General features: G+C 35.2%; 1 protein-coding gene and 1 long non-coding RNA gene across 3 annotated transcripts; one reads left to right on the top strand and one right to left on the bottom strand.

Annotated features, from left to right (window-relative positions):
* The first annotated feature begins 10330 nt into the window (after positions 1-10330).
* On the top strand, positions 10331-14705 carry LOC136270511 (uncharacterized). The gene is made up of 4 exons (XR_010708260.1): positions 10331-10441; positions 11786-11947; positions 14295-14377; positions 14570-14705. It is a non-coding gene; the product is annotated as an uncharacterized lncRNA (long non-coding RNA).
* Positions 14706-17222: 2517 nt separating this feature from the next.
* LOC117686907 (lethal(3)malignant brain tumor-like protein 3) lies at positions 17223-24354 on the bottom strand. Of its 2 annotated transcripts, none has more exons than XM_066069022.1 (2): positions 23630-24354; positions 17223-18719 (listed from the first exon to the last, which is right to left on the bottom strand). In XM_066069022.1, the coding sequence occupies exons 1-2, from the start codon at positions 23871-23873 to the stop codon at positions 18706-18708; spliced, it is 258 nt and encodes an 85-aa protein (XP_065925094.1). In that variant the 5' UTR covers positions 23874-24354; the 3' UTR covers positions 17223-18705. The 2 variants fall into 2 exon arrangements, with proteins under 2 accessions (XP_065925094.1, XP_065925093.1); XM_066069021.1 differs by having other exon boundaries at positions 17223-23922; positions 24224-24294.
* Positions 24355-24854: the final 500 nt, after the last annotated feature.

The raw sequence follows: 24854 nt of genomic DNA, 5'->3' as shown, positions 1-24854 counted from the left end.
CATTTGTTATAAAGTGTTAAAGGGGCATGGTCACGATTTTGGTCAAAAATGATTTTTTCGATTTTAATGTTTACAATGCTTCAGTAACGCATTTTTAATAGGCAACCAAAATTTGAGTGTCATTTGATGAGTAACAATTCTTCTCTATGTAAACAAAGCGTTTGTTTACATTTTGAATGTTGAAGTGAAAATTCCAGTTTTGGACCTAAAATGAATGTGTTAATCGTTAGGATCTGTTTATTTATGCTTAAAATGAATAATAAGATAGACAAACCAGCTTTAATAAGATTTTTTACTGGTATATTGAACATATGTAAACAAAAACAGGGCACAAGCCTTGTTTACACGACAAAGAATTCTAAGCCCTGTATCTTGCTTAAAACTCAACGACTGACACCCAAATTTCATTTGATCATTAGAAATGCATTCATAAAGCATTGCAAATAATAAAAAAATAAAAATAAAATTTGACCAAAATCGTGACCATGCCCCTATAAATTTGTTATAATTCACATATATGGGACTCGAAATCAGTTCGCTATATCCATAAATTAGTTATTATATTCGAATTCGTTAAAACTGAAAATTTGCAAAGATTTGTTAAGAATTTTACCGGGGACTCAAACAAAACTTCGCCATATCCGAGAATTTGCTATATCTGTGTTCGTACCAAACAAGTTTTACTGTATGGCCTGCTAGGTTGCTGCATCACCAAAAAGAGTCTTGACCAGTGGTCGAGTATGTTGTTGGATGACCGTTTCTCTTGTGATTAGTGACCAATCCAAGGTTTTCTTTAGCAAATCTGTCATTCATCAAAGCTGTTCTGATTGACTTTATGCTTTACACTGGATCTGGAAATATTAAACAATGTAGAGAGAATGCGGTTTGAGTCCCCTCCCCGATGTTTCATCAAAAAGATGGCCAGGCTGGTACGAACGGATCTTGCTGGGTTTGATCGGACTTTGGTATCTTCAACATATGTAAGCAAATCTTGAAATGAAGCTTTGGATATCCCAAAAAGGTCTATGTATTCTGTGTCAGTAAGACTATCACTGTTGACAAAACACAGAGTGAAAATACGCCGGTTTGGAACTTTAATTTTCCAATGTATTACCATCAATGTATAAGCTTCTCCCATGGAACTAACTGACCAATCTTGACTTAATTTTGTAGAGGAAGGGAATAAAAAGTGGAAATGTAGTACTCCCTTCGTCCAAAAGGCTATCAATTTTAAATTGATACCGTTAAAATAACGATCTTAAAAACAATTATATATTTCTTCTTCTAAATATCAAACGGGAGACAGAATGCAATGATATGATGAGAAACTGAAATGTTTTAGTTTTACTTTGATTGATGGGGTTCTAAATCATGGGTAAGGGGTATTTTGATTATGTATTAAAAGCATGTGTAAAGTTAGTGTTTACCATTTCGTTTTAAAGTTACGCATATTCAATTCATATATTCTACGAAACGCGAGATATTATGATGTAAACATTTTAAAAAACAATGAAATGTCTTCACAACCAGAACAATGTCGGTATCTTCGCTGGTTACTTTGGAAAATGTGAAATGGAGCCTGAACTAACTTTATGTTTATATTGTCACTCACTATTTGCTAATTCTTCCACTTTTAAGTTTGCAACGTGATTAAAAAATATACAATTCTGAAAACGATGCCATATAAATCAAGATATACGATTCAATTACCTAAAAATATTATACTATTTGTTTCATATTTTTGCAATAAAGATTTACTTGTGTACCATATTATTTCTTTGAACAATTAAACAAGTAATTGAAAAAACAACCCCTCCCCCCCAAAAAAACCCCCCCAAAAAAACCAACCAACACATATATTGTGATGAGCTGACTTTTTTTAAATATAAGCTTGTTCTCATAATCAACTAACAAGTAAAAAAGTCGTATATGCGCTTAGGTTGGTTATTTATTTTTGATTTTCGGTTTCTCTTTTTATGAATAAAAGTTCATTGATTTATTTATCTAATTATTTATTATAGCATTAGTCATATTATGAATTGATTAAATGTTTTGAAGAATAATTAATTTAACTGCGTACCTTTTTAAAAAATTTTGTTCGTAAATTTAAAAAAAAAGCAGCAGAATTAAACGTAATTTTCAATCATTTTTTTAAAAGAAATATATGAGTGATTGTTTATTTTCAAATGATGTTTTTACTTTTAAATGACCGTAAAAATATGTTCATGTGGTCATCTATAGTTTTTGAGATATGGGGCCCTAAAAAATACATATTCTTTATAATTGGATTTCAAACATCGGGCTCTAAAAAAACAAAGGCTCCAACCCTGCGTGGGGGCTTAAATTTTCGGTGTCATCTATTAGTGGTATACCACTATCACTGTGAAAATACGGTTAATTGGTCATCTCTAGAATTTGAGATTCGGATGAACTCTATATTGTAAATAGCCGTATAGGCAATGATAAGTATACAGGTGGTACTACATGTAAGAGCAGTAGCACGGTCGACTACGTTTTATCTAGTGTACACATGTTTGCTTTTTTCCAGGATTTTGATATTGTAGAATTTAATAATTTATATTCTGATGTTCACAATCCAATTTCTTTTACTGTTTCAAGTTGTAATAACACACAAACACCGTTGAATGATATCACAGGTAAAACTCAGCCAAGCGTAAAATTATGGTCACAGGATAAAGCTAAGGACTTTTGCCATAACATTAATACCGCGGCCGTCAATGATATTGACCTCATTTTAGATGACCTAGCCAGAGGAACGCGTGATTTCAATCAAGACAATATTTCTGATATAACTAGTGATATTTGTAATGTTTTTTCTAACGCTGCTAAGGAAACATTTGGTGTCGTTTATCCACATTCCAAACATGTAAGATGCAATAAACCATGGTTTAATCAGGAATGTAGATCCGCACGAAAAAAGTTCCACTCAGCCACAAAGAACTATTCTAAATGTAAATCTGCCGAACACAGGGCGAAAAACCATCTTTAAGCAAGTCCTTAAAGGTGGCTTAAAGGTGACTTAAAGGAGCTTAAAGGCTATACAACCTTTAAGCCGCCTTTAAGTCACCTTTAAGCAAGTGCTTATAGGTCCTTAATGTCCAAACTTCTTTAAGCTACCTTTAAGCCACCTTTAAGCATCTTTAAGTGGCATTTACGCTCTCTTTACACTGCCTTTACACTGTCTTTAAGTGGCCTTTAAGTCAATATTGATCAAGCTGAACAATAAACACATATATTAAATGCAAACGCTCTTTTATAAAGATGGGAGGGGTCATCCGAGTGATAATATAATTTCCAAGGAAGGGGGGGGGGGGGCTGTTCCAGGCGGTTTTAATCGTCGCTCCATTAAACACAGATCGCTATCATCAGCACCGCTCCGATGGACACAGATTGCCGTTATAAAATGCTTTATAATTTTTGGGGGGTTTCAAAATTATTGTAAGGATGAGCGCAGTCTCTGTATCTTAATATGTGCATAAAACTAATTAAAGTATGTTTGTTTCCTATTATAAATTAATCGGTGAAAAAAATCTCTCTCTCTCTCTCTCTCTCTCTCTCTCAGTTCATCTGTTCATCAACAAAATAAAGATAATGAACCAAAAATGCATGATTTAATTTGTTAATCGGTTTAAGGTTTGTATTTTTTTTTTTCAATTTTCATTATTTCTAACTCTAGATCTTCTAGATACATGTTAAAGATGAAAAGACTCTCAACTGCCTTTGTTATATCGGGCAGGATATTACTGCTTTGTTTGTCTAGACATAGTTTTGTTCGTTTGTGTACATCTAATTAGAGTCTATTGTTTGTCCAACTTAAGAAAACCCCTGGAACTAACACAGAATATACAAGATATACACAACAGTTGTGTCGTGTGCCCAGGTGCATGTTTGTGTATATCTAATTAAAGTCTATTGTTTGTCCAACTTAAGAAAACCCCTGGAACTAACACAGAATATACAAGATATACACAACAGGTGTGTCGTGTGCCCATGTGCACGTCCGGGTTTCTAAAGGCGTTGAATCTTAGTATGTACGAGTATACGATAAGTCTAGTGAATAAAAGTTAATTTACATTTGTAATTCATTTTCAAAGTATTATTTCCTAGCTCTGGGTTTCAAAGATGTTACGTCTACAAATTAACGATACATGTATGTAAGAGTAAAATCTTGAGGCTAATTAATTAATGTACCGGTGATCATAAATAGGGGTTGATTATTTAAATATATGTATAAGGGTAAAAATGTCAAATATACCCGGCCTGGCACATCATACAATTGTATGTACAAGTCATTTGCAATTGCCACATGCAGTAAATACGTCACCGGTAATTGGTAATTTTATTTGTTATAGAATTGATAGTTGAAAAAACCATGTACATACAATTACATGTAAATATTTAAACATATTGGAACGGCGCCGCGATCATGAAAACCGGGAAATTGCGGGAAATTGAACAAATACCCTAATAGTATCAATGCATTTAATAAAAGAAATGATTTCATTTTCTTTCTTACATTTTTATAGCTATAAATTAGATGAATTACGTATATCTACTCGGTTTAAATTTATTAACTAAGAAAGCCTACTATAGTGAACCTAACGGTTTCCATTTAGGCATAATATATTTTTGTTCACTGAAGACCAAGTTCCGTATTTCATTCTAAATACATGCATGCATGTAATTTATAAATTAGATATAATTGATTGTTACAAACTGAATGGTTTGTCAAAATCTTTTCAAGTAAACACATTCAATACAGTGATTCAATATCCACTGATTTATAGGATATAAAAACGCTCATAAATATGTGAGTTGCCGTGGCGCAGAGGATGTGTGGTGATCTTAGTAAACTAAGGGTCCCGGGTTCAATTCTCACCGCGGCCGTTTTTTTTTGGTGTTTTTTTTTTCATTTTTCTTTCTAGAACAAAAACCGTTTTAATACCTTTTCTTTCATAAAGTTAATACATTTTGTTGGAAATTAAGCACAATATTGAATTAATTTTTTTTAAATGGCTTAAAGGTGGCTTAAAGGTAGCTTAAAGGTAGCTTAAAGGTGGCTTAAAGGTGGCTTAAAGAAGTTTGGACATTAAGGACCTATAAGTTGTCCTTAAAGGTGGCTTAAAGGTGGCTTAAAGATAGTCTTTAAGCTGCCTTTAAGCCATCTTTACGCTTTCTTTAAGCCACCTTTAAGCAATACATATAGCTTAAAGGTAGCTTAAAGGTGGCTTAAAGATCGTCTTTAAGCTACCTTTAAACACCTTTAAGCTATCTTTAAGGAGGACTTAAAGATGGTCATTCATCCTGTGGAAAACAAAGAAACTCTAAAATCAGCGAACAAAAATTATAAAAACATAATGGATAAGTGTATTAAAAACCATAAGTCGGAGCTAACAAAAAAATTAGTGAACTTGCATTCCAATAATCCAAAAGATTATTGGAAAATCCTTAATGCAGGTAGTAAACACAACTCGAGTGCTGTAGATATTAATGATATGTTCGAGTTTCTGAAAGGTATGAATGAGTGCGAAGTCGATAACAATAATGAAAATTTATCAGAAGTGGCCGTTACGGATACATACGACTTTCTGAACCTCCCTATTAGCGACGAAGAAATTTTAGAAGCGGTTAAGAAACTTAAAAACAATAAATCACCAGGACATGATTTAGTGATTAATGAACACATTTTTACAACAGTTACAATATTTTTACCAGTTTATAGGAAACTATTTAATCTAATTTACGATAGAGGTTATGTACCAGACGAGTGGTTGATAGGAATTATTAAACCTATATTTAAGAATAAGGGCGACCCCACCCAGCCAGAAAATTATAGACCGATAACATTGCTTAGTTGCCTCGGAAAATTATTTACATGCATTTTGAGCAAGCGTTTAGATACGTATGCATCTGAAATCAACCTCATTACTAGCAGTCAGGCAGGTTTTAGGAAAAATCATTCAACTCTGGACCATATTCTAACTCTTCAATTTTTATCAAATACCTTACTATGTAGAAAGAAAAAATTATTCTGTGCTTTTGTTGACTTTAAACAAGCATTTGATACCGTCTGGAGAAATGGTCTATGGTATAAACTATTAGATAATGGAATAGGGGGGAAATGTTATTCTTTTATACGAAATATGTACAAAGGAATAAAATCTAAGATATGTATGAACGGTATGTCATCTGATTTTTTCTGTTGTAATATAGGTGTGCGTCAAGGAGAAAATTTATCTCCTTTTTTATTTTCATTGTATATTAATGACTTAGAAGATTTTTTATTAGATAAAAATATTGTTGGGTTACAAAGTATTAGTTCTTCCATTGAAGATGAGTTGATGTTATACTTGAAACTTTGCCTATTATTTTATGCAGACGATACAGTTATTATGTCTGAGACCGCTGATGATCTCCAGAAAGCACTAGATGAATTCCATGTGTACTGTTCCCAATGGAAACTAAATGTCAATGTAGAAAAAACAAAGATATTAGTTTTTTCAAAAGGCCCTAAGCCAAAAAACATTTTTTATTATAATAATAACGTTGTTGAAATTGTGAGTGAATTCAAATATTTGGGTACTGTATTTTCCAGAAGTGGATCTTTTTGTAAAGCAAAAAAACACTTGGTTGAGCAAGCACAGAAAGCTATGTATAGTATTATAAGAAAAATAAGACTTTTTAATCTACCCATGGAACAACAGTTTGATTTGTTTGATAAAGTAGTAGTGCCGGTTTTGCTCTATGCTTGTGAAATCTGGGGTTACGAGAATATAGATATTATTGAAAAAATCCATTTGAAATTTTTGAAATATATTCTATGTATGAAAAGTAGTACTCCATCGTATATGGTCTATGGTGAATCAGGTCGTTATCCTTTATACGTAACTGTATATTCTCGAATGATTTCTTATTGGACAAAAATGATCCAAGGTCAAGACAATAAGATTGTGTTTACTGTTTACAAATATTTAGCAAACCAATATATGTATAATAATGACTGTGTAAATCCATGGACTGATTTTATACGACATATTTTAGACTCATGTGGGTTCTCTAATATCTGGACAGAACAATGTACTGCAATAGTTAATGATAAGTGGATTTCTGCCGCCATCAAACAAAGATTGCAGGACCAGTTCATTCAGAAATGGGCAAAAGATATAGATAATTCATCTAAAGGTCAAATATATAAAATTTATAAACAAAAGTTTGGTTTTGAAAAATACTTAGGCATTCTTACTAAAAAATTTTGGAAACCACTTATTAAATTCAGAACAGCAAATCACCGTTTACCGATTGAAACCGGTAGATGGTATGGAATTCCTGTAAATGACAGAAGCTGCACACTCTGTAATAGTGGTAAATTAGCGGACGAATACCATTTTATTCTTGAATGTAAATTTTTTTTAACTTTACGTAAGCAATTTCTATGTACCAAGTATTTTCAAAAACCAAGTACATTAAAATTTAGGGAACTGCTGATGACAACGAACATCAAAACATTGAAAAAATTAAGCTCTTTTATATTGAATATCCAAGAGCAATTCTGCTGTCCAGCCTAAACTATATTAGCATTTATTATTACTATTACTCTCCGCGTATTGAACACCAATGAAACATTGTACTAAATTTTTATATGATGATCTATTTTTTTTTTTTCTACCACTTTTTGTATTATTACTATTTTTTTTTCTCTTACTTAATTATGCTTACTAACACATGTAATACTATGTTGTATTATAATTTATATATAATTTATTAGACCCTTGACATCACAATTTAATGTAAATATGTTATTGTACCTCATGTACCATTGTATGATAATGGTTTGAGAGAATAAATTGAATTGAATTGAATTGAATTGAATTGATCCCCACTTATAGAACACTATTCAATCATTATAATGGGGTTTTAAACATCGGGCCCTGAAACATCAAAGGCCCCTACCCTGAGGGCTGAAATTTTCAGAGTCATCTTCAAGTTGTAAACCACTGCCACTATAAAAATATGGTGATATGGTCATCTCTAGTTTATGAGACATTGGACCCTAAAGAATATGCACTATAATTATTATAATAGGATTTTAAAAATCGGGCTCTGAAACATCGGAAACAAAATTTCTCTAAAACAGAGGTTTAGCCTGGATGAAATTTTCACAAACAGACAAACAGTCTGATGGATTTATTAAAAAATTCTTAAAACATTCTCGCTTAATACAATTTCAGAACACAGAATTATGCATATAAGTGTATAACTTGTAAAACTTTTTTCAATAAATTACCTAAATTAAGTTCTATGTGTAATTCCATCACACACATGTTCAACTTTCAGCATTGTCTATAAAATAATAAATCGGCAAAACGAAACTTAACCTGTACAGATGAATGCAGATATGCATGTATGCAACCTGGGAGTGTAGAAACATTGATTTTAATCCTTACTGGGTTTCCATAAATATTTTTTATAAAATCTGAACCAAAAGCGTGAGGGAGAAACCCTTCTATTGGGGAAAAGCTACGATGGGGAAAAACTGCTATACAACAGGAGTTATACCGGTTCATGGAAAAGGCAGAAGGTGGGCTAGAAGGAGGTGCTGAAGGTGCTGAAGGTGCTGAAAGCACATCTGGCCTACCCCGATCTTGTGTTTTGGCATGCTTTGTGTGCTCCTTTTGTCTTAGATGGTAGTAGCACATACATCTGCATTTGTTGCATAGATTAGATAATCATTGTCACCTGGTGTTCTTCCAGAAAGCTTTGTTATGACGGCCCTACATTTCTTTGGAATACTGTGTCTGTCTTTTTGTTGCACTCTTCTAGGGCATTTTAAACAGCTGTAAAACTTGTTTTCAGAACTTGACATCTGAAATAATAAGAAAACAATTCAATTTTATTTTCTTCGAAAAAGTACCAGTATATGTAATATACATGATTTAATTAACAATTTTAATCCATATGTCATGAGTGAAATGTTTAAATATATGTGTCAGGAGAAATAAAATTTGATATTTTAATATAAGGCAAAAGGATAAATGTAAGGATCTTTAGGTTTCAGAAATGCTAAAACTTCTTAGTAAAATCAAATATCCTTGTAACATGTAAGAGTTGTTGCCCTTAAACACCCGCTTGAAAGGTATTTAATATATGCCTAAACAACGGTTAATCTTTTATTTTGAAATAACTATATTAACTCTTGTAAATAAAATAATTGAATTTACCTGATTGATAAAATGATTACCATTTTTTTAAGGTAGGATTAATTTTTTCCATTAAAAACTATGTTCAATTATGTTAAAGTATAAAAGTCAAAACATATCCGATGGAATGTCTCCGTCACCGTATCTTATCATAACGAGCGCAGCCTGCACATCCTTAATTTCCGCAGGTTGCACTACAGTATTAAATCTAACTATTTATTCTTACCAAAATTGCACAGCTTTACATTCTCGCAGCAACTAAATTTTTAAAATGTACATATAAAAAAATGATTTGAATTATCATGGAGTTGCCCCCCCCCTCCCCCTTTTTTAAGAGAATGTGAAAAAATTAATATGAAAATAAGGAAATCAGGATTGAAATTGAAGTTATATACTAACCACCCCCCCCCCCTCCCCCGATTAGGATTTTGAAGATTTTGGGAAAGTCTTAATTTCCATTTTCATTTATTTTTTTTTTTTTGCTTGTCAAGATTTTTTGGATGAGTCTGGCCCCCCACTTTCAAAAACGATGCAACGTGCCTGTTTTAAACAACGCTTCATTTACAATTTTCTATCAAAACACACACGTGCATCAAGCAAGGCGTGAGACTTTGTTTACCTCGAAGTTACACAACATTCCACAAAATCATCAAAATAATGCACATTTTTACTAATCAAAAGCGATTTAAAAAAAAAATTGGGGTATATCCGTAGGTTTTCCAAGCATGATTCTCATTGGTACTTATATTCTTAATCAATTTTACGTAAAATATTTTAAAATTGTGTTGATCTTTCACCTGCGCCAAGCTATTTTTTACATGCAACAAATTTTCTTCAGCTTCATTCAGTTGTTTACACGTAGCAGGGAGAGTCTCCAAACCATTTGTTTATATATAGTCTTTTACTTAAAAACGAAGCTTTAAAATAGCCGATTATTTGATACTGGTTTTTATATGAATGAATGATCTACGTCTTGCATTAACGGCAGCTTGTATGTAAAGGAAAACATGCAGTTTTATACTGGGTTGATATAATTCAATTTTAACGTTAAGATGCATTCCCTGAGAACTATCGACAGGAATGCAGATCGTGACGTCAAAGTTAACTATGACGTCATTTCGTATGAAGAACAGACAAGAGGCGAAACATGGCTACGGCCACGAAAGACGCTCAAAGTGTTGTGATTCTACTTCTGCTTAATAGCATGTACGTACTGAGTTATTGTAAGTATTAGTTTTTACCATGATATTTTAGATAATTTCTATTTCGATCAAGATGCAAAAAAAGACATGGTTCAGGTTGTTTTAAATGTATTTACTGGTCGCCGTTACGAAAGCCAAGAATGTAGGTCATTCATGTGAAGACTGTAAATAGAAGCTAGATGCTGTCATTAGACAGTATAATACCCGCACAAAGTGTTTGCCCCTAAATAACAACTGTTTTGTACCAGTTTAATTAAAAATGAAGGCCACATCCAAGTTCCGGTAATATTATACATTGAAAAATTAGGGCCTATAATTTTTATAACTGAAGGATGAGATCCCTTCCCATATGATAATACACATGAGCAACATTTTTTGTGCAATTTGGGGTTGAACTGTTTGCATTTGAATTTCAAGTTAATCAATAATCTAAACATGCATTTCATGTCATAGAAAGTATAATGGTCTATATAATTATAACAAACAAAATTAAATTATGCCCTCTCTCCGCGGCGGTTGCCAGCTTTAGATTTGCTTCTGTGTGCCAACATGTGCATACTCGTGTGCATGGATTTAGAGAAGGGGTGGGTGTGAGGAGTCCAGACCCTCCCCCCCCCCCCCACACACACATGAAAATTCATTTATATCAATAGTAAACTTACCAAAAATACACCTCGTACTCCAATGCCCTTACAGACATGTAATTGCTCTAACCCATTGCGCTTCAATATTAGGTAACATTATTTTGGGGGAAAATATTATAACTAACTCTTAACATTTCATGTCATAGAAAGTATAATAGTCTATACAATTAATACAAACAAAATTAAGTTAAGCCCTCTCTCCTCTGTGTGTCTACATGTACATAATCGTGTGAAAGGGTGGGAGTGAGTCCAGACGCTCACCCCCCCCCCCCCCATGAAAATTCATTTATATCAATCGCAAACGGATAAGAACAGACATCAAAAATGGTAGGATCGGGGCATTTTTGTAGGTTAGGTCGGGTTACCCTAAACACACACTATTTTTTTTAGGCCCAACCAAAAAGTACATACTAGTAATTGGCATATGATGCGACTATAGATTCAAGTCGAACTGTTACATTCAAGAGTTACTGTAGTGGATCTACAACGCTTTACTTATGATTAAAACACGTCTAAAAACTGGGTCTAATATTTTTTTTCATCTTGTTTTTATTTGTATTTCACTACGTGTTGTGAAATTTTTTTTGTATCAACTTCTTTGTCACTTTTCCCGCTGCCCAGATAAGTGCTTTTTACATATTTATTAGCAATTAACAATTAGATATAATTTTTTTGAGCTACTGTAAAACTACATATTTTTTCTCACTTTTTTCTTTCCCAGCAAACGGATGTAGTGGCGAAGGAAATTGGTCAGTTTATGACCGGCAGTGCTACAGTTGTATAGCGAATGCTGTTCCTTGGCAAACTGCCAGATCTTCGTGTCTGCAATTAGGGGCGGATCTTGTTACAATCAACAATGCAGGGACACAGTCCTTTGTAGAAAGTATGAAAGTCAACTATTAATAACTTTTAAAGTTATTATTCTAACATATTTTTGTCTCATTAATTCATACAAAACATCCTAATACGGATTTCTTGAAAATAATTCTACATTTTCTGGAATTTTACTTTACAAAGCCAAATTCATTAGTGTTGTAATGAGGAACAATCAAATATTGTCGTTTTTAGCTCATCTGAGCTGAAAGCTCAAGTGAGCTTTTCTGATCATGTTTTGTCCATCGTCCGTCTGTCCGTCCATCTCTAAACTTTTACATTTTGAACTTCTCTAAAACCACCTGGCCAATTTCAACCATATTTGGCACAAAGCATCCTTATGGTAAGACAAATATTAATTGCAGGAAAGGAAAATAAAAATCATCGAATAATTCTATTTCAAGTTTGAGAAATTTACGAAAGTAATAATAAAGAAAGAATGGGGGTAGATCAGTTAAAACTTCGGGTTCGGTATTTCGTATATCGAAAACGGGACGGTGTAAAATTAGTCCGGGCCATTTGTCCCGCGCTCTCCCAATTTCCTATTTAGCGTCTAACTTATGTTTCAGTTATTTTTTTCAAATACCATTTATCAGATATCAAAAAGCATCTTAAGTTTAGTCGATTGTATCATTTCTGCTTCATAAAAACACAAATAAGTTTAAAATCGCCAATTTCCTTCGACAAAAGTGTAGATTCGACATATACTTTAACACCATCCCATCGAAAACCAGGTAGCCATGTACGACGAACGAAAACGTGTCAAACTGACAAAGATGAATTTGCTTGTTGTGCAACAGTTTACGTGCGGAGGGAATATATGAAACTTGCATAATGTATTTGTGCCGATTTTGTGAAGTAAATAAATGTTTAATATTTCTATGCGTTGACATGTTCACTAGTGACGGTGGTTTTAGCTTGTTATGATTTTAGTTTCATTTTCGTTAATTAAGCCTTTGGACTTGAGGAGAACTATCGCTTGTATTTTGGAATATTTACGCATCAAATAAAACAGAGACAGCTGATTGTTAACCTGCGCAAAATGAGCAAAATCTGATGCACTAACAATATATTATAAAATACAATTCATTTGTATTATTCCTTTTATTCATAATTCGGTACGATCTCTACTAAACGGAGATTTTTTTCGCTGCTAGATATATAAAGGTATATTTATGATGAACAAAATAGTGTGTTCTTTCTTTCATTAGTGCATTTTTTCTTGTTTTAATTGTTTACAATTTTCTATAATTTACTGACTTGTCTAAGAGACAGAGCTTTGTGCACAAGACTTTGTTTGTACAAAGAGCTGAGGTCATGCTTTAATTTGTTTATATTTTAAATGCTGATAAGGTAAATACCAAGTTTAAAATATTTAAGTTGAAGGTAACAAATTCATGTAGGCAAACACATGACTCAAACCAAGGTCTGTATCTTCCTTATACTAATAATTCTACAATTGACGCTGAAATTTTGGTTAATAATTAGAAATGTCTTGACAAAAGGATGATGTGCAGTAACTACTTTCTGGTGCCCCTTCTTATATGAATTATGTATATAAAATCTACACCAATTTTGATAGTTTTTTTAAACAAAGGTAAATAAAAACGAAGGCTTTCAAACAGTTGCCATAGTTCTGACACATTATAATTATGAGGATAAAAGCATTATCGTTGGTCTTAAAAAATATTGCAGCAGAAAAGCATCTTTGTTTGTAGCCATTTGTTCGTTTCTAATGAAGATTAAAATAATGGATGGGCCTTCGTACAATACATTGATTAGAATTATTATGTGACAAGATTGTTCAGTTTTATATTTTATTCATCAGTCAAGTGAGTAAGGTTATGAAACGTCATACGAAATGAATTCACGCCACGTAAATGACAATCATTTATAATGGAAAACCAATTAAATTGTTGAATGTTTTTGATTCGAGAATTGAGCGCACTGAGGTACAATTTTCGAATCAACATTTAGGAATTTTTGAAAAATAAAATACAATAGTTAGTGGGTAAATGAGGGAGAAGATGTACCTATATGCTCTCATATATTATGATCTCTTAATAAAGTGGTGGTGGGGGGGGGGGGGGGGCGCTAAAATAAAGAGAACCAGAGGTTAACCGTGAACTACTACCAAAAATGTAGTTAAATATCTTTCATGATGTGAATGCCCATATAAAGTCATTGTTGCTCAGGTGAGCGATGTGGCCCCATGGGCCTCTTGTTAGTGTTTAATTTCATAATCGAATTAAAGTTAACATAAAAGACAGCTCTAAAAAAAAGAGTGTTTGAACGATGAATAATGAACCAGTTTTGATCATGACGTTTATCATCTTGTTTTGATTTGAAAACTTGAGAACTTTGCCCTAACACAAATCGCTGGATTGGACTGAACGATTTAGCCACTGAGAGCAAATTTGTCTGGGTTAAAGATTCAACGGTTAGTTGTTTTGTCATACATATGTAAGGGTTTTACTTTCATTGTATTTATTGAATAAAATAATCCTTTGTCGATATTTAATTTTATGTAGGAATAATTTTTGTTATTTATTACATTTTGAAGAAAGTTTAATTAAGGTATTAAAAGTAATGTTCATGAACATTTAGATTTTTACAACTTTTAATTTTGCAGGCAGTTTCTTATTCGAATTGGGCCTCCAGCGAGCCAAATAATTACGGGGGTGACGAAGACTGTGTTGGCCTTTTGGCGAATATACATGGGTGGAATGATGTTCCCTGTACATTAAGTTACCCTTACATATGTCAGAAACCTGGGGGTAAGTCAGTACACATTCAAACTAAATATATTAACTTATTAGATACGTATGCAGGTTGACGCTTACATAGCAACACAACAATTAAAAGAAAAATCTAAATCAATAGAAAAAAACTAAGGCAATTAAACTTGAGTTAAACTCTATAATCGTATTTTTAAGCGTCACAAATGCAACTGCAATGCTTAATGATAAAACAGGGCAATATTCTTGAAAGGAGTTCTTCTTGGTTAGTGGACAACAGTTTGTCACCTCATCTTGGCAAAACTGAAATTATTTTATTTGGTCCTCCAAGAAAACTTGAAAATTTTTACAGATTTTTAAATTGTTTGTGATGGTCATGTCTTAAAGGTCCTGACAGTGTCAAATACTCGGAAATCTGTATTGACAAGTTCCTTTCATGTGAAAATATTGTTTTATGCATTATAAAAAATGTAAATACAAGACTTATTTTAATTTTTATACAGAAATGCATTTTGAGTACACTGTCCAGAAAGATTCTATGTTCTGCCTTGATACAATGTTTTTTGACGATGCTATATGGTATTGTTGAATAAACAATCACATCTTTTAGTTGATAATTTATTAATACTTAAATAATCATGCTAACAACTAAAGATTTGAAATTCGCCGGGTGGTAAACCTCAGGCGAGGGCGGGGATTGATTTTGATATTAGGTGTGAAAGCCCTCAGGGCATGTATTCCTTTAGAGCTCGGGAACATCGCTACTCCCTTATGTTTGAAAAACAACAAAGAAGGAATTATTCATATTTGAAAATTGTTTACAGATATATGTACACTTTACTTATGAATTTCCAAAACCTATGAATCATATGATTCTTGGTAATTAACAACACAATAGAAACTAAGATCAAGCGCGGCACATGGTTTTTAGACGGGGTCACGTGATCCCGTCTATTAGTTTACTGTCAGCCGAAGTCATTCGGCTCACCTCGGCCGATTCCGGTATCCTACATCAAATGAGATGAGGTACGAAATGAGATGAGGTACGAATCTGCCGAGGTGTGCCGAATGAGCCGAAGTCTCAAACCGGAAGGCACGCGTAGAACACATTAATTGAGTCTACGCGTAAGAAAATAGTGCAGAAACTTTTCATGCATTTCAGTGAATATACCGGTATATCATAAAAGCACGCATTAAATCGTTTTAATTCCTGTATGTATAAACCAAATTCTATAAAGAAAATAATCAAATAGTTTTATCGATCAAATTATTCTTGCTCGGGTTCAATAGTTGTAGTATTTTGTGGAATGAGTTACGTAACTGAATGCACAACGCCGTTGACGATCCAGTTGGTGGACGAGTTCATTAATCTATAGAAGAGGTTGAATGTTGAATCAAAAGTAAAGTTCCCAAACGCAATGTGCCATTTTTGAAAAGTTGGGAATTTTATTTTAACAATCTATCACCTGAAAAATACCGAACTTCATGCGCGAGCCGGGCTAACATCTGGACGGGTCAACACACAGATGTCTTATAAACTAAGTATTAAATACCGGTACTACAAAACCCTGACCCTAACCGTAACTCGTACGTTTATTACTTCTTATAAGACGTATGAGAGGGTCGTGGGCATTTGCAACGGCTTATTCCTCCAGATTCTTTGTTTAGAATAAAAAAAACCCCACCATTTGCTACTAAACTTTGGTCGATAGTGTGAATGGAAAGGGGTGCGCAACGCCGGAAAAATGTCCATTCCGAAGTTGCCCGTCCCACTGTTTCTATCATGTTTATATCATGGCAACATTCTAAGCTGTGCAAGATAAGATAGATGTATGACATGTGGTGATAACGAACAGTGTTCCAATTCAATAGTATATAATTAAAAGTATCGAATTAGAGTGGAATATTATTTTTAATTTAACACCATACTTATTTGTGATTTCAGTGACTGTTGGGGGTGGGGGAGGGGGGGGGGTGAGGAATTTATAAATATTTAATATCCGACTTGATTTAAATATTTTTATTATTAAAAAAACATCTAAAATTATGAATATTAAATTATTTCTTTATTCATAATGTTTTTTCAAATATATTTCAACTAGATTTAATAATGTAAAGACCACAAATTCCACTATAAGCCTTTTTGGGGAAATACATTATTACTTATTAGGTTTGTTGCTGACTGTTTAAAGAAATTTGTGGGGTCGGTAAAGTCCATAGAAGGCGAGGCGAATAAGTGTTTTGTTTTGTCGAGGACCTAAAGTTTGATATGTAAACAAACGTTTGTGTAGAAAATCAGTTCAAATAACGTTACGTCCGCCATGTTGCCCTATAAATTTTGACGCTTGCCTTTTAAAGAAATTTGTAAGGCAGCCACGTGACGCGTTTCATCCAATGACGCGACATTCTAGTCCGAGGCAAAACAAAGAAAAATAAATCGTCTGACGATGCAAAACAGCGCGTTTGTTTTTGTTAATGAACACGTGTTTCAATTAAGTAAATACCCGTACATTTATCCAAGATACCTGATGAATAAACTAAGAGAGATTGATTAGGACTAAATACTTTATTATGGTTTGGCGTTACTGGCCGCAGTGACTTTAGGCTACCAATGGGCTGCCTCACAACAATTCAAACAATACAACAATACGTGACGGCCCATCAATAGGCTCATTGCGCAGTGGGTGAGCACAAATGCACAAACGTCACAAAATATAATATTCTGTACAGTGGGTAAGTGCAAATGCACAGACATACAAATGACAAAGTTATACACAAGATTTGTGCGAATGGGTAAACGCAAATGCACAAGTTTCAAAGTTCAAAACACATTAAAATTGTCAAAGTTCTTGTGCAGCAAGTATGTGCGCGAATGCACAAGCATGAATACACAGCATTTTAAACACATTAACAGCATTATAAACACATTATATTGACAGTAAAAAACTGTATCCTATGATAATTTGAATGATTGCACTCTTCCATTGGAGTTGGGGTGCGACGATAGCGCATAAATCAATGACAATGTCAGGAATAGAACGAGTGTCACTGCGACGATTTTTTGTTCAGAACTGCAGGTATCACAAAGATTACGTGGGTGTCACACCGGAACTGAAGGTATCACAAAGGTTATGATGGTTGACCTGAAAAAAATAATGTAAAGAAAAGCAGTATGTGGTTCTAAGGAAAGGAAAAGGGAGAGGAAGGGAGGGTAAATTAATCTAAAGAGTATACTTTATTACGGAGAATTAAAACATGTCTTACCAGTTTCAAGAAGAATCCAGAAATGATGCAAAAAGAGACCTAATTTTAAAGCGAGTATATTCAACCGGAAAAATTCCGGAAAAACATAAACACTATTTATAGGTCCTTGGATAAATTTGCATATCTTTGACAAGCCAAGATATGCCGTATTATCCAAGATACCTGATGAATAAACTAAGAGAGATTGATTAGGACTAAATACTTTATTATGGTTTGGCGTTACTGGCCGCAGTGACTTTAGGCTACCAATGGGCTGCCTCACAACAATTCAAACAATACAACAATACGTGACGGCCCATCAATAGGCTCATTGCGCAGTGGGTGAGCACAAATGCACAAACGTCACAAAATATAATATTCTGTACAGTGGGTAAGTGCAAATGCACAGACATACAAATGACAAAGTTATACACAAGATTTGTGCGAATGGGTAAACGCAAATGCACAAGTTTCAAAGTTCAAAACACATTAAAATTGTCAAAGTTCTTGTGCAGCAAGTATGTGCGCGAATGCACAAGCATGAATACACAGCATTTTAAACACATTAACAGCATTATAAACACATTATATTGACAGTAAAAAACTGTATCCTATGATAATTTGAATGATTGCACTCTTCCATTGGAGTTGGGGTGCGACGATAGCGCATAAATCAATGACAATGTCAGGAATAGAACGAGTGTCACTGCGACGATTTTTTGTTCAGAACTGCAGGTATCACAAAGATTACGTGGGTGTCACACCGGAACTGAAGGTATCACAAAGGTTATGATGGTTGACCTGAAAAAAATAATGTAAAGAAAAGCAGTATGTGGTTCTAAGGAAAGGAAATGGGAGAGGAAGGGAGGGTAAATTAATCTAAAGAGTATACTTTATTACGGAGAATTAAAACATGTCTTACCAGTTTCAAGAAGAATCCAGAAATGATGCAAAAAGAGACCTAATTTTAAAGCGAGTATATTCAACCGGAAAAATTCCGGAAAAACATAAACACTATTTATAGGTCCTTGGATAAATTTGCATATCTTTGACAAGCCAAGATATGCCGTATTATCCAAGATACCTGATGAATAAACTAAGAGAGATTGATTAGGACTAAATACTTTATTATGGTTTGGCGTTACTGGCCGCAGTGACTTTAGGCTACCAATGGGCTGCCTCACAACAATTCAAACAATACAACAATACGTGACGGCCCATCAATAGGCTCATTGCGCAGTGGGTGAGCACAAATGCACAAACGTCACAAAATATAATATTCTGTACAGTGGGTAAGTGCAAATGCACAGACATACAAATGACAAAGTTATACACAAGATTTGTGCGAATGGGTAAACGCAAATGCACAAGTTTCAAAGTTCAAAACACATTAAAATTGTCAAAGTTCTTGTGCAGCAAGTATGTGCGCGAATGCACAAGCATGAATACACAGCATTTTAAACACATTAACAGCATTATAAACACATTATATTGACAGTAAAAAACTGTATCCTATGATAATTTGAATGATTGCACTCTTCCATTGGAGTTGGGGTGCGACGATAGCGCCACTTGCAAGGGTCATGAACGTTTGTTTATGACACTGCAACCGCCACCAATGGAGTGCGTCACTTTCCAAAAGTAACATTGGTGACGGCGGCAGGACCGCAACTCCAATGGTCACCACGAGCCAGTAGTAGTTAATTGTGATGTGGTTAGTCCGGAAGGCCAACACCGCCACAATTTAATAAATCTTGCAACGCACCTTGAATGGTATTTAAAAGGATATCATTACCCAGCTGGGACAGGTGAACTCCATCAGGGTCAAACAACGTAGGTGGTTTTTGGGAAAACTGAGGGTATTTGATGTAATGACCGCCCCTCGATGTTACAAATTTTATCGCTTCTCTATTCATTCGACCCCTTATTTCATTCATTGCTTTAACATTGTCTGAAAAGCGCCAAGCTAATCTAGGCAGGGCAGAGGACCAAACTATCGTTGTGGTAGGGAACATGTCACAAATTCGTGACAAGGTTGTGAAAAGGAGCTCCAGCAGCTCTTCAGTGGTTTTCTGGCCAACATTGTTTGCTCCGCAATGAATGATGAGAAACTCAGGACGATCTTCTAACCTTAGCAACGTTGATAGCCTAGTATTAAGGTCTTGTAGCTTCATGCCACTATATCCCTGCCATAAGACTGAAGTATTCTCGAGATTAAGATTAAGCCCCCCCTGTCTTGATACTGCACTCATAGCTGCTCGTTTGATGATAGAAGATCCGACAATCCAAACTCTGACAGGACCTATAATTATCTTGTTTATGGTTAGTAAGATGGATACTGTTGGAATGATAAGGTTACCGAATGTATGTACGAAATGCATTAGAGCGCCATCGTCCTGACCCTTGGATGACGTCACTGTGAACGCCTTGAATAGCAAGGGTTGTAGCTGCACCTATTCTAAATGAGTGGGAATTATAATTGGAGCTATCAACCCCTATTGCATTAAGACAACGCTTCAATATGGTGATAAATTGATAACGGGTCAATGGTTGACCTTCAAAATGAATAAACAAAGGGCCAGTTTGAGATGTGCGCATGCGTAAGTAGGCATGCATGGCGGCAAAAGGACAAGCAACACCATTTGAAGCAGGAATCTGCAAGTTTGCCCCCACACCTAATTGGTCTGTTTTTGAATGACAAATTGTCAATTGAATGTTGGTCTGCTGCATTGTTATGTCATGAAATTGGATGATAGTTGCTGGTGTGTTGCCTTTAGACACTGTGAATTCCCCTATGCGCAAGAGGGCGTGAAATGCTAAAGTGAAAGCTGCAGTGAATAGTTTGGTTTCGTATATGGTGTTGCATACGGTTTGCAATGTTGGTATAATTTTGTTTAAGAGCTGTAGTGTAATAGGCAAACGAGTGTCCTTGTGTAGTGTTGTTCTTTGCATGCCCTGAAGTAGCTTTCTTATAATAAAATGATTAGTAGGATCTACATTGTAAATTGCTTTGCTGTAAAAACTGATGGCTGCAATGTATGACTGAGCTGTGGAGTATTTGTAACCTGAAAGTGACAGGTAAGCGATAAACCTTGTAATGTGAGTGTCGAGAGGTGGCCACAGACTGGGTAGGTTATGAGACCGGCGAAATGTTTCAAATGAATTGATGCCTGCTGTGTGTGTTTGCCTAGTGTTTACAGCAACTGAAGCGTTGAACAATGATTGGATGTGACTTGTGAGAGTAATGTCTGGAATAGGGCTGGAATGGCCTGCGGATGAAGGTCTGCATAAGGTGCTGCTGCTCGAAAGACTCCCCACTGTTTGCGAGACATAGAATCAGCAATAATGTTTGATTTTCCCGGAATATGTTGTGCTTTAAATTGTATGTTGTGTTTTAAAGCCATTAAGACTAACGATCTGACAAGTACCATTACTCTTGGGGACTTGGCTGACTGTTTGTTGAGAATATGTACAAGGGAAATATTATCTACATGGAGGATGACTTTTTTGTTTTGCAAACGCAATCCCCATATCATGAAGGCTAATACAATAGGTACTAATTCGAGAAAAGTTATGTCCCGCAAAATTGGCTTGTTTAACCATGAAGATGGCCAGGTAAAATGAACCCACTGACCCTGAAAGAAACTGCCGCAACCAAGGTGGCCAGAACCTGCACTATCCGTGTAAAGTTGCAAAGTATCTAGTGTAACCCATTCAGTGTCTGGGAAGTATACAACGCCGTTAAAGTTGTCTAAAAATTGTAGCCATGTGAACATGTCTTCACGGATAGGGTTCGTAATTCTGATGTGATGATAGGGAGAGGGCACCCCGGACATAACATTGTAAAATCTCCTATTGAATGCACGGCTACCTGGGATGGCTTTACTAACGAAATTGAGCTTGCCCACTAAAGATTCTAACTGGGAAAGAAGAATTTTTTTCTGTGTGACCCAATGCTGCAACAAAAGTTTAAGTTCTTGAACCTTAGTAACGGGAATTTGGACCAGCATATTCACAGTGTCGATTTCTAAACCAAGAAATGTAAGCTTAGTGGTTGGCTCAATAGTTTTGTCTTGGTTCAGGGGGACCCCTATTTCTGAACAAATGTCCTGAAAAGTGTGCATGAGAGCTGAACAATTGTCTGAATTGGACTTGCCAATAAAAATAAAGTCATCCAAGTAGTGGTGAACTGTATCGAGTTGTGTTTTAAATTTGACAGCCCATTCTAAGAAAGTGGAAAAAGTTTCAAATATTTTGCATGATATTGAACACCCAAAGGGGAGGCATTTGTCGATGTAATAAGCCCCATTAATGTAAATTCCTAGAAGTTCAAAGTCCCCTGGGTAAATTGGCAGAAGACGAAAAGCATTTTTAATGTCCACCTTAGCTAGTAGAGCCATAGGACCTAATGTGCTTATGGTTTGGACCACTGTGTCAAAAGATGTATAGGTAACTGTAGTGAACTGTGGGTCTATGTGTTCATTAATACTGAAAGAGGGTGGGTAGGATAAGTGTGTTATCATACGCCATCCACCGTCAGCTTTGGGTACAACACCTATGGGAGATACATGTAAATTAGGCAGGGGTGGGAGTAAGTATGGGCCAGACATTCGACCTGCCGTAACTTCACTATATATTTTTTCCAAGAGAACCTCCTCGCTGTCGGAAGCTGAACTCAAGTTTTTTGAGAAAACTGAAATGCGTGGTCCAGAGTATTGCAATTTAAAGCCATGTTTTAGACCATCCTCTAAATACCTTGCCGAGACCCTATCTGGGTATTGACTCAAATAATTGCTAATTGTGCTAATGATTATGGGAGAATACCCTAGGACCCAAATGTCTCTGGGGTTGACGAGGGTTTCCTGCCCAATGTTGGTTGGTGCGTGTTTGGTGTGCTGGTGTCTGATACCTGAATGTGGCATAAGAGTTGTTGCGGACTGGAGTGGATGCCCGAAAGGAATTATTTGCATGACCCGGGGGTGGGTTAGCACTGTTGCACAACATAGATGGATGGGTGCCATTGCATTTAAGGCATCGGTGTATGTACGGACAATGGGGCTTGTAACAGTTTGCTTTGAGATTGTAATCAAAGCACTTGTGGTGTTGGGTACTAGAAGATTTATTTGAATTGGCAGTCATGTATAATAACCAAAGCTCATTATCTATGATTCCCCAGTTCTGTGACGGGTTGTGTGCGATCCTTAGCCTAAATTGTTCATCGTACGAAACCCACCCATTAGAATTCTGTGCCCCTAAGCGAACGTCGTGCATATATTTAATAAGCTGTTGCGATCTAAGTGGGTGCACTGCAGTGTAAATGCTAAAATAAATGAGAAATGCATCTGTCCATTTTTCGATAGATGTTATTCTGGCTGTGGGTTTTGGTTGTGATATGATGTTACCCTGCGCATCAATTGTGAGAGTAGATGTTGCATGGGCATTAGTGGGGTCCCTTACCAATAATGTTCCCAGATTGACAAATTCGCCCTTGATGATTTTTTGCTTAATTGGTTGGTTTACATGATACCCAATGGGAACTGTAATAGAGTTGATTGGTTCAGGAGTAGGCTGATGGGTTGAGGTGATAATGGAAGTTATCCCTGTATCTGTACATGTAGATGTGAGACTAGAATTGACAGGCGAAATGAGGCCGGGCATTAGAGTGGTGGATTGTTGTAATGTTGCTACAGGGGGGTTAAAAATCTCATTACCCGCCTGATCCTGGGCTTGCTGTGGTGGGGCTGCCTGTTGTAACAGTGCCGCCTGATGCTGTGGGGCTGCCTGGGGTAGTTGGACTGCCTGGGGCTGAGGGGGTGCCAGTTGAGCCTGGACATCTTGTTCGTTATTGTTGGTCTGTTGGCGTTGAGCCCTGCGCCGGCCTGGCCTGCGTGCTTGTCCTGGGTCTTGAGTATCACGGGCAGCCGCCCGTTTAAGTTGTCTCTTCGGCCTTGGCATTGACCCCGTTGATCTCGTGGTATTTTAAAACAAAAGCGAAAATTGTTACCTAATTAATTTGTAAATAAATTAATGTTAATCAATTTCATAAAATTCTATTGGTATATTGGTAGCTAAGCCGAAAAAAGCAGTAAATTTAAGATCAAGCTAAAATAATGTGCGCCATTGAAGATTGCACTCGAGAGATTGTTGCATCTAAATCCATACAATCAAAGGACCTCAGTGGCCATCGAGCGGAAATCGGTGGCAGATATGCCTTTTCTCGACTTAATAAAATTGATAAAAGTATTTGAACGACTAAATTAATCTAAAGAGTATACTTTATTACGGAGAATTAAAACATGTCTTACCAGTTTCAAGAAGAATCCAGAAATGATGCAAAAAGAGGCCTAATTTTAAAGCGAGTATATTCAACCGGAAAAATTCCGGAAAAACATAAACACTATTTATAGGTCCTTGGATAAATTTGCATATCTTTGACAAGCCAAGATATGCCGTATTAGTTTCCCTTTGCAATCTCTAAACAGTAAAAACGAATATTAATATATATATATATATATATATATATATATATATATATATATATATATATATATATATATATATATATACTTTTTACATCTTTTCTCATTAACATCCATATCAACCGAATATTTAGATTCCGCGCCGGTTTCTTCTATTACGATAATACGAACGAAACATTCATTGACATGTGACAAATTTTAGGTCTAAACTTCGAGTTTTCTTTTGAACATTTAAAATGTAAATAAAAACATGCCTTGAGCTTTACATAACAAAAAACTGTAAGCTCTGTAGCTTACTTATAATTTCAACCGAAACTCAAACTTTGGTTGAATATTAAAAATGCCTTACTCAAGCACTGGTTACATTAAAACAGAATAAAACAAATTTTGACCGAAATCGTAACATAACATAAAAAGAACTTCTACTGGTATGTTGAACCAATGGAAAATGAAACAT

Source organism: Magallana gigas, chromosome 8 (genome assembly GCF_963853765.1).
Source record: "Magallana gigas chromosome 8, xbMagGiga1.1, whole genome shotgun sequence".
NCBI lineage: Eukaryota > Metazoa > Mollusca > Bivalvia > Ostreida > Ostreidae > Magallana > Magallana gigas.
This window is presented reverse-complemented; position numbering and strand designations above follow the sequence as displayed.

Coding starts and splice junctions, on each gene's coding strand:
- LOC117686907 (XM_066069021.1), bottom strand. CDS start 23,873: ATGCCAAGGCCGAAGAGACAACTTAAACGGGCGGCTGCCCGTGATACT.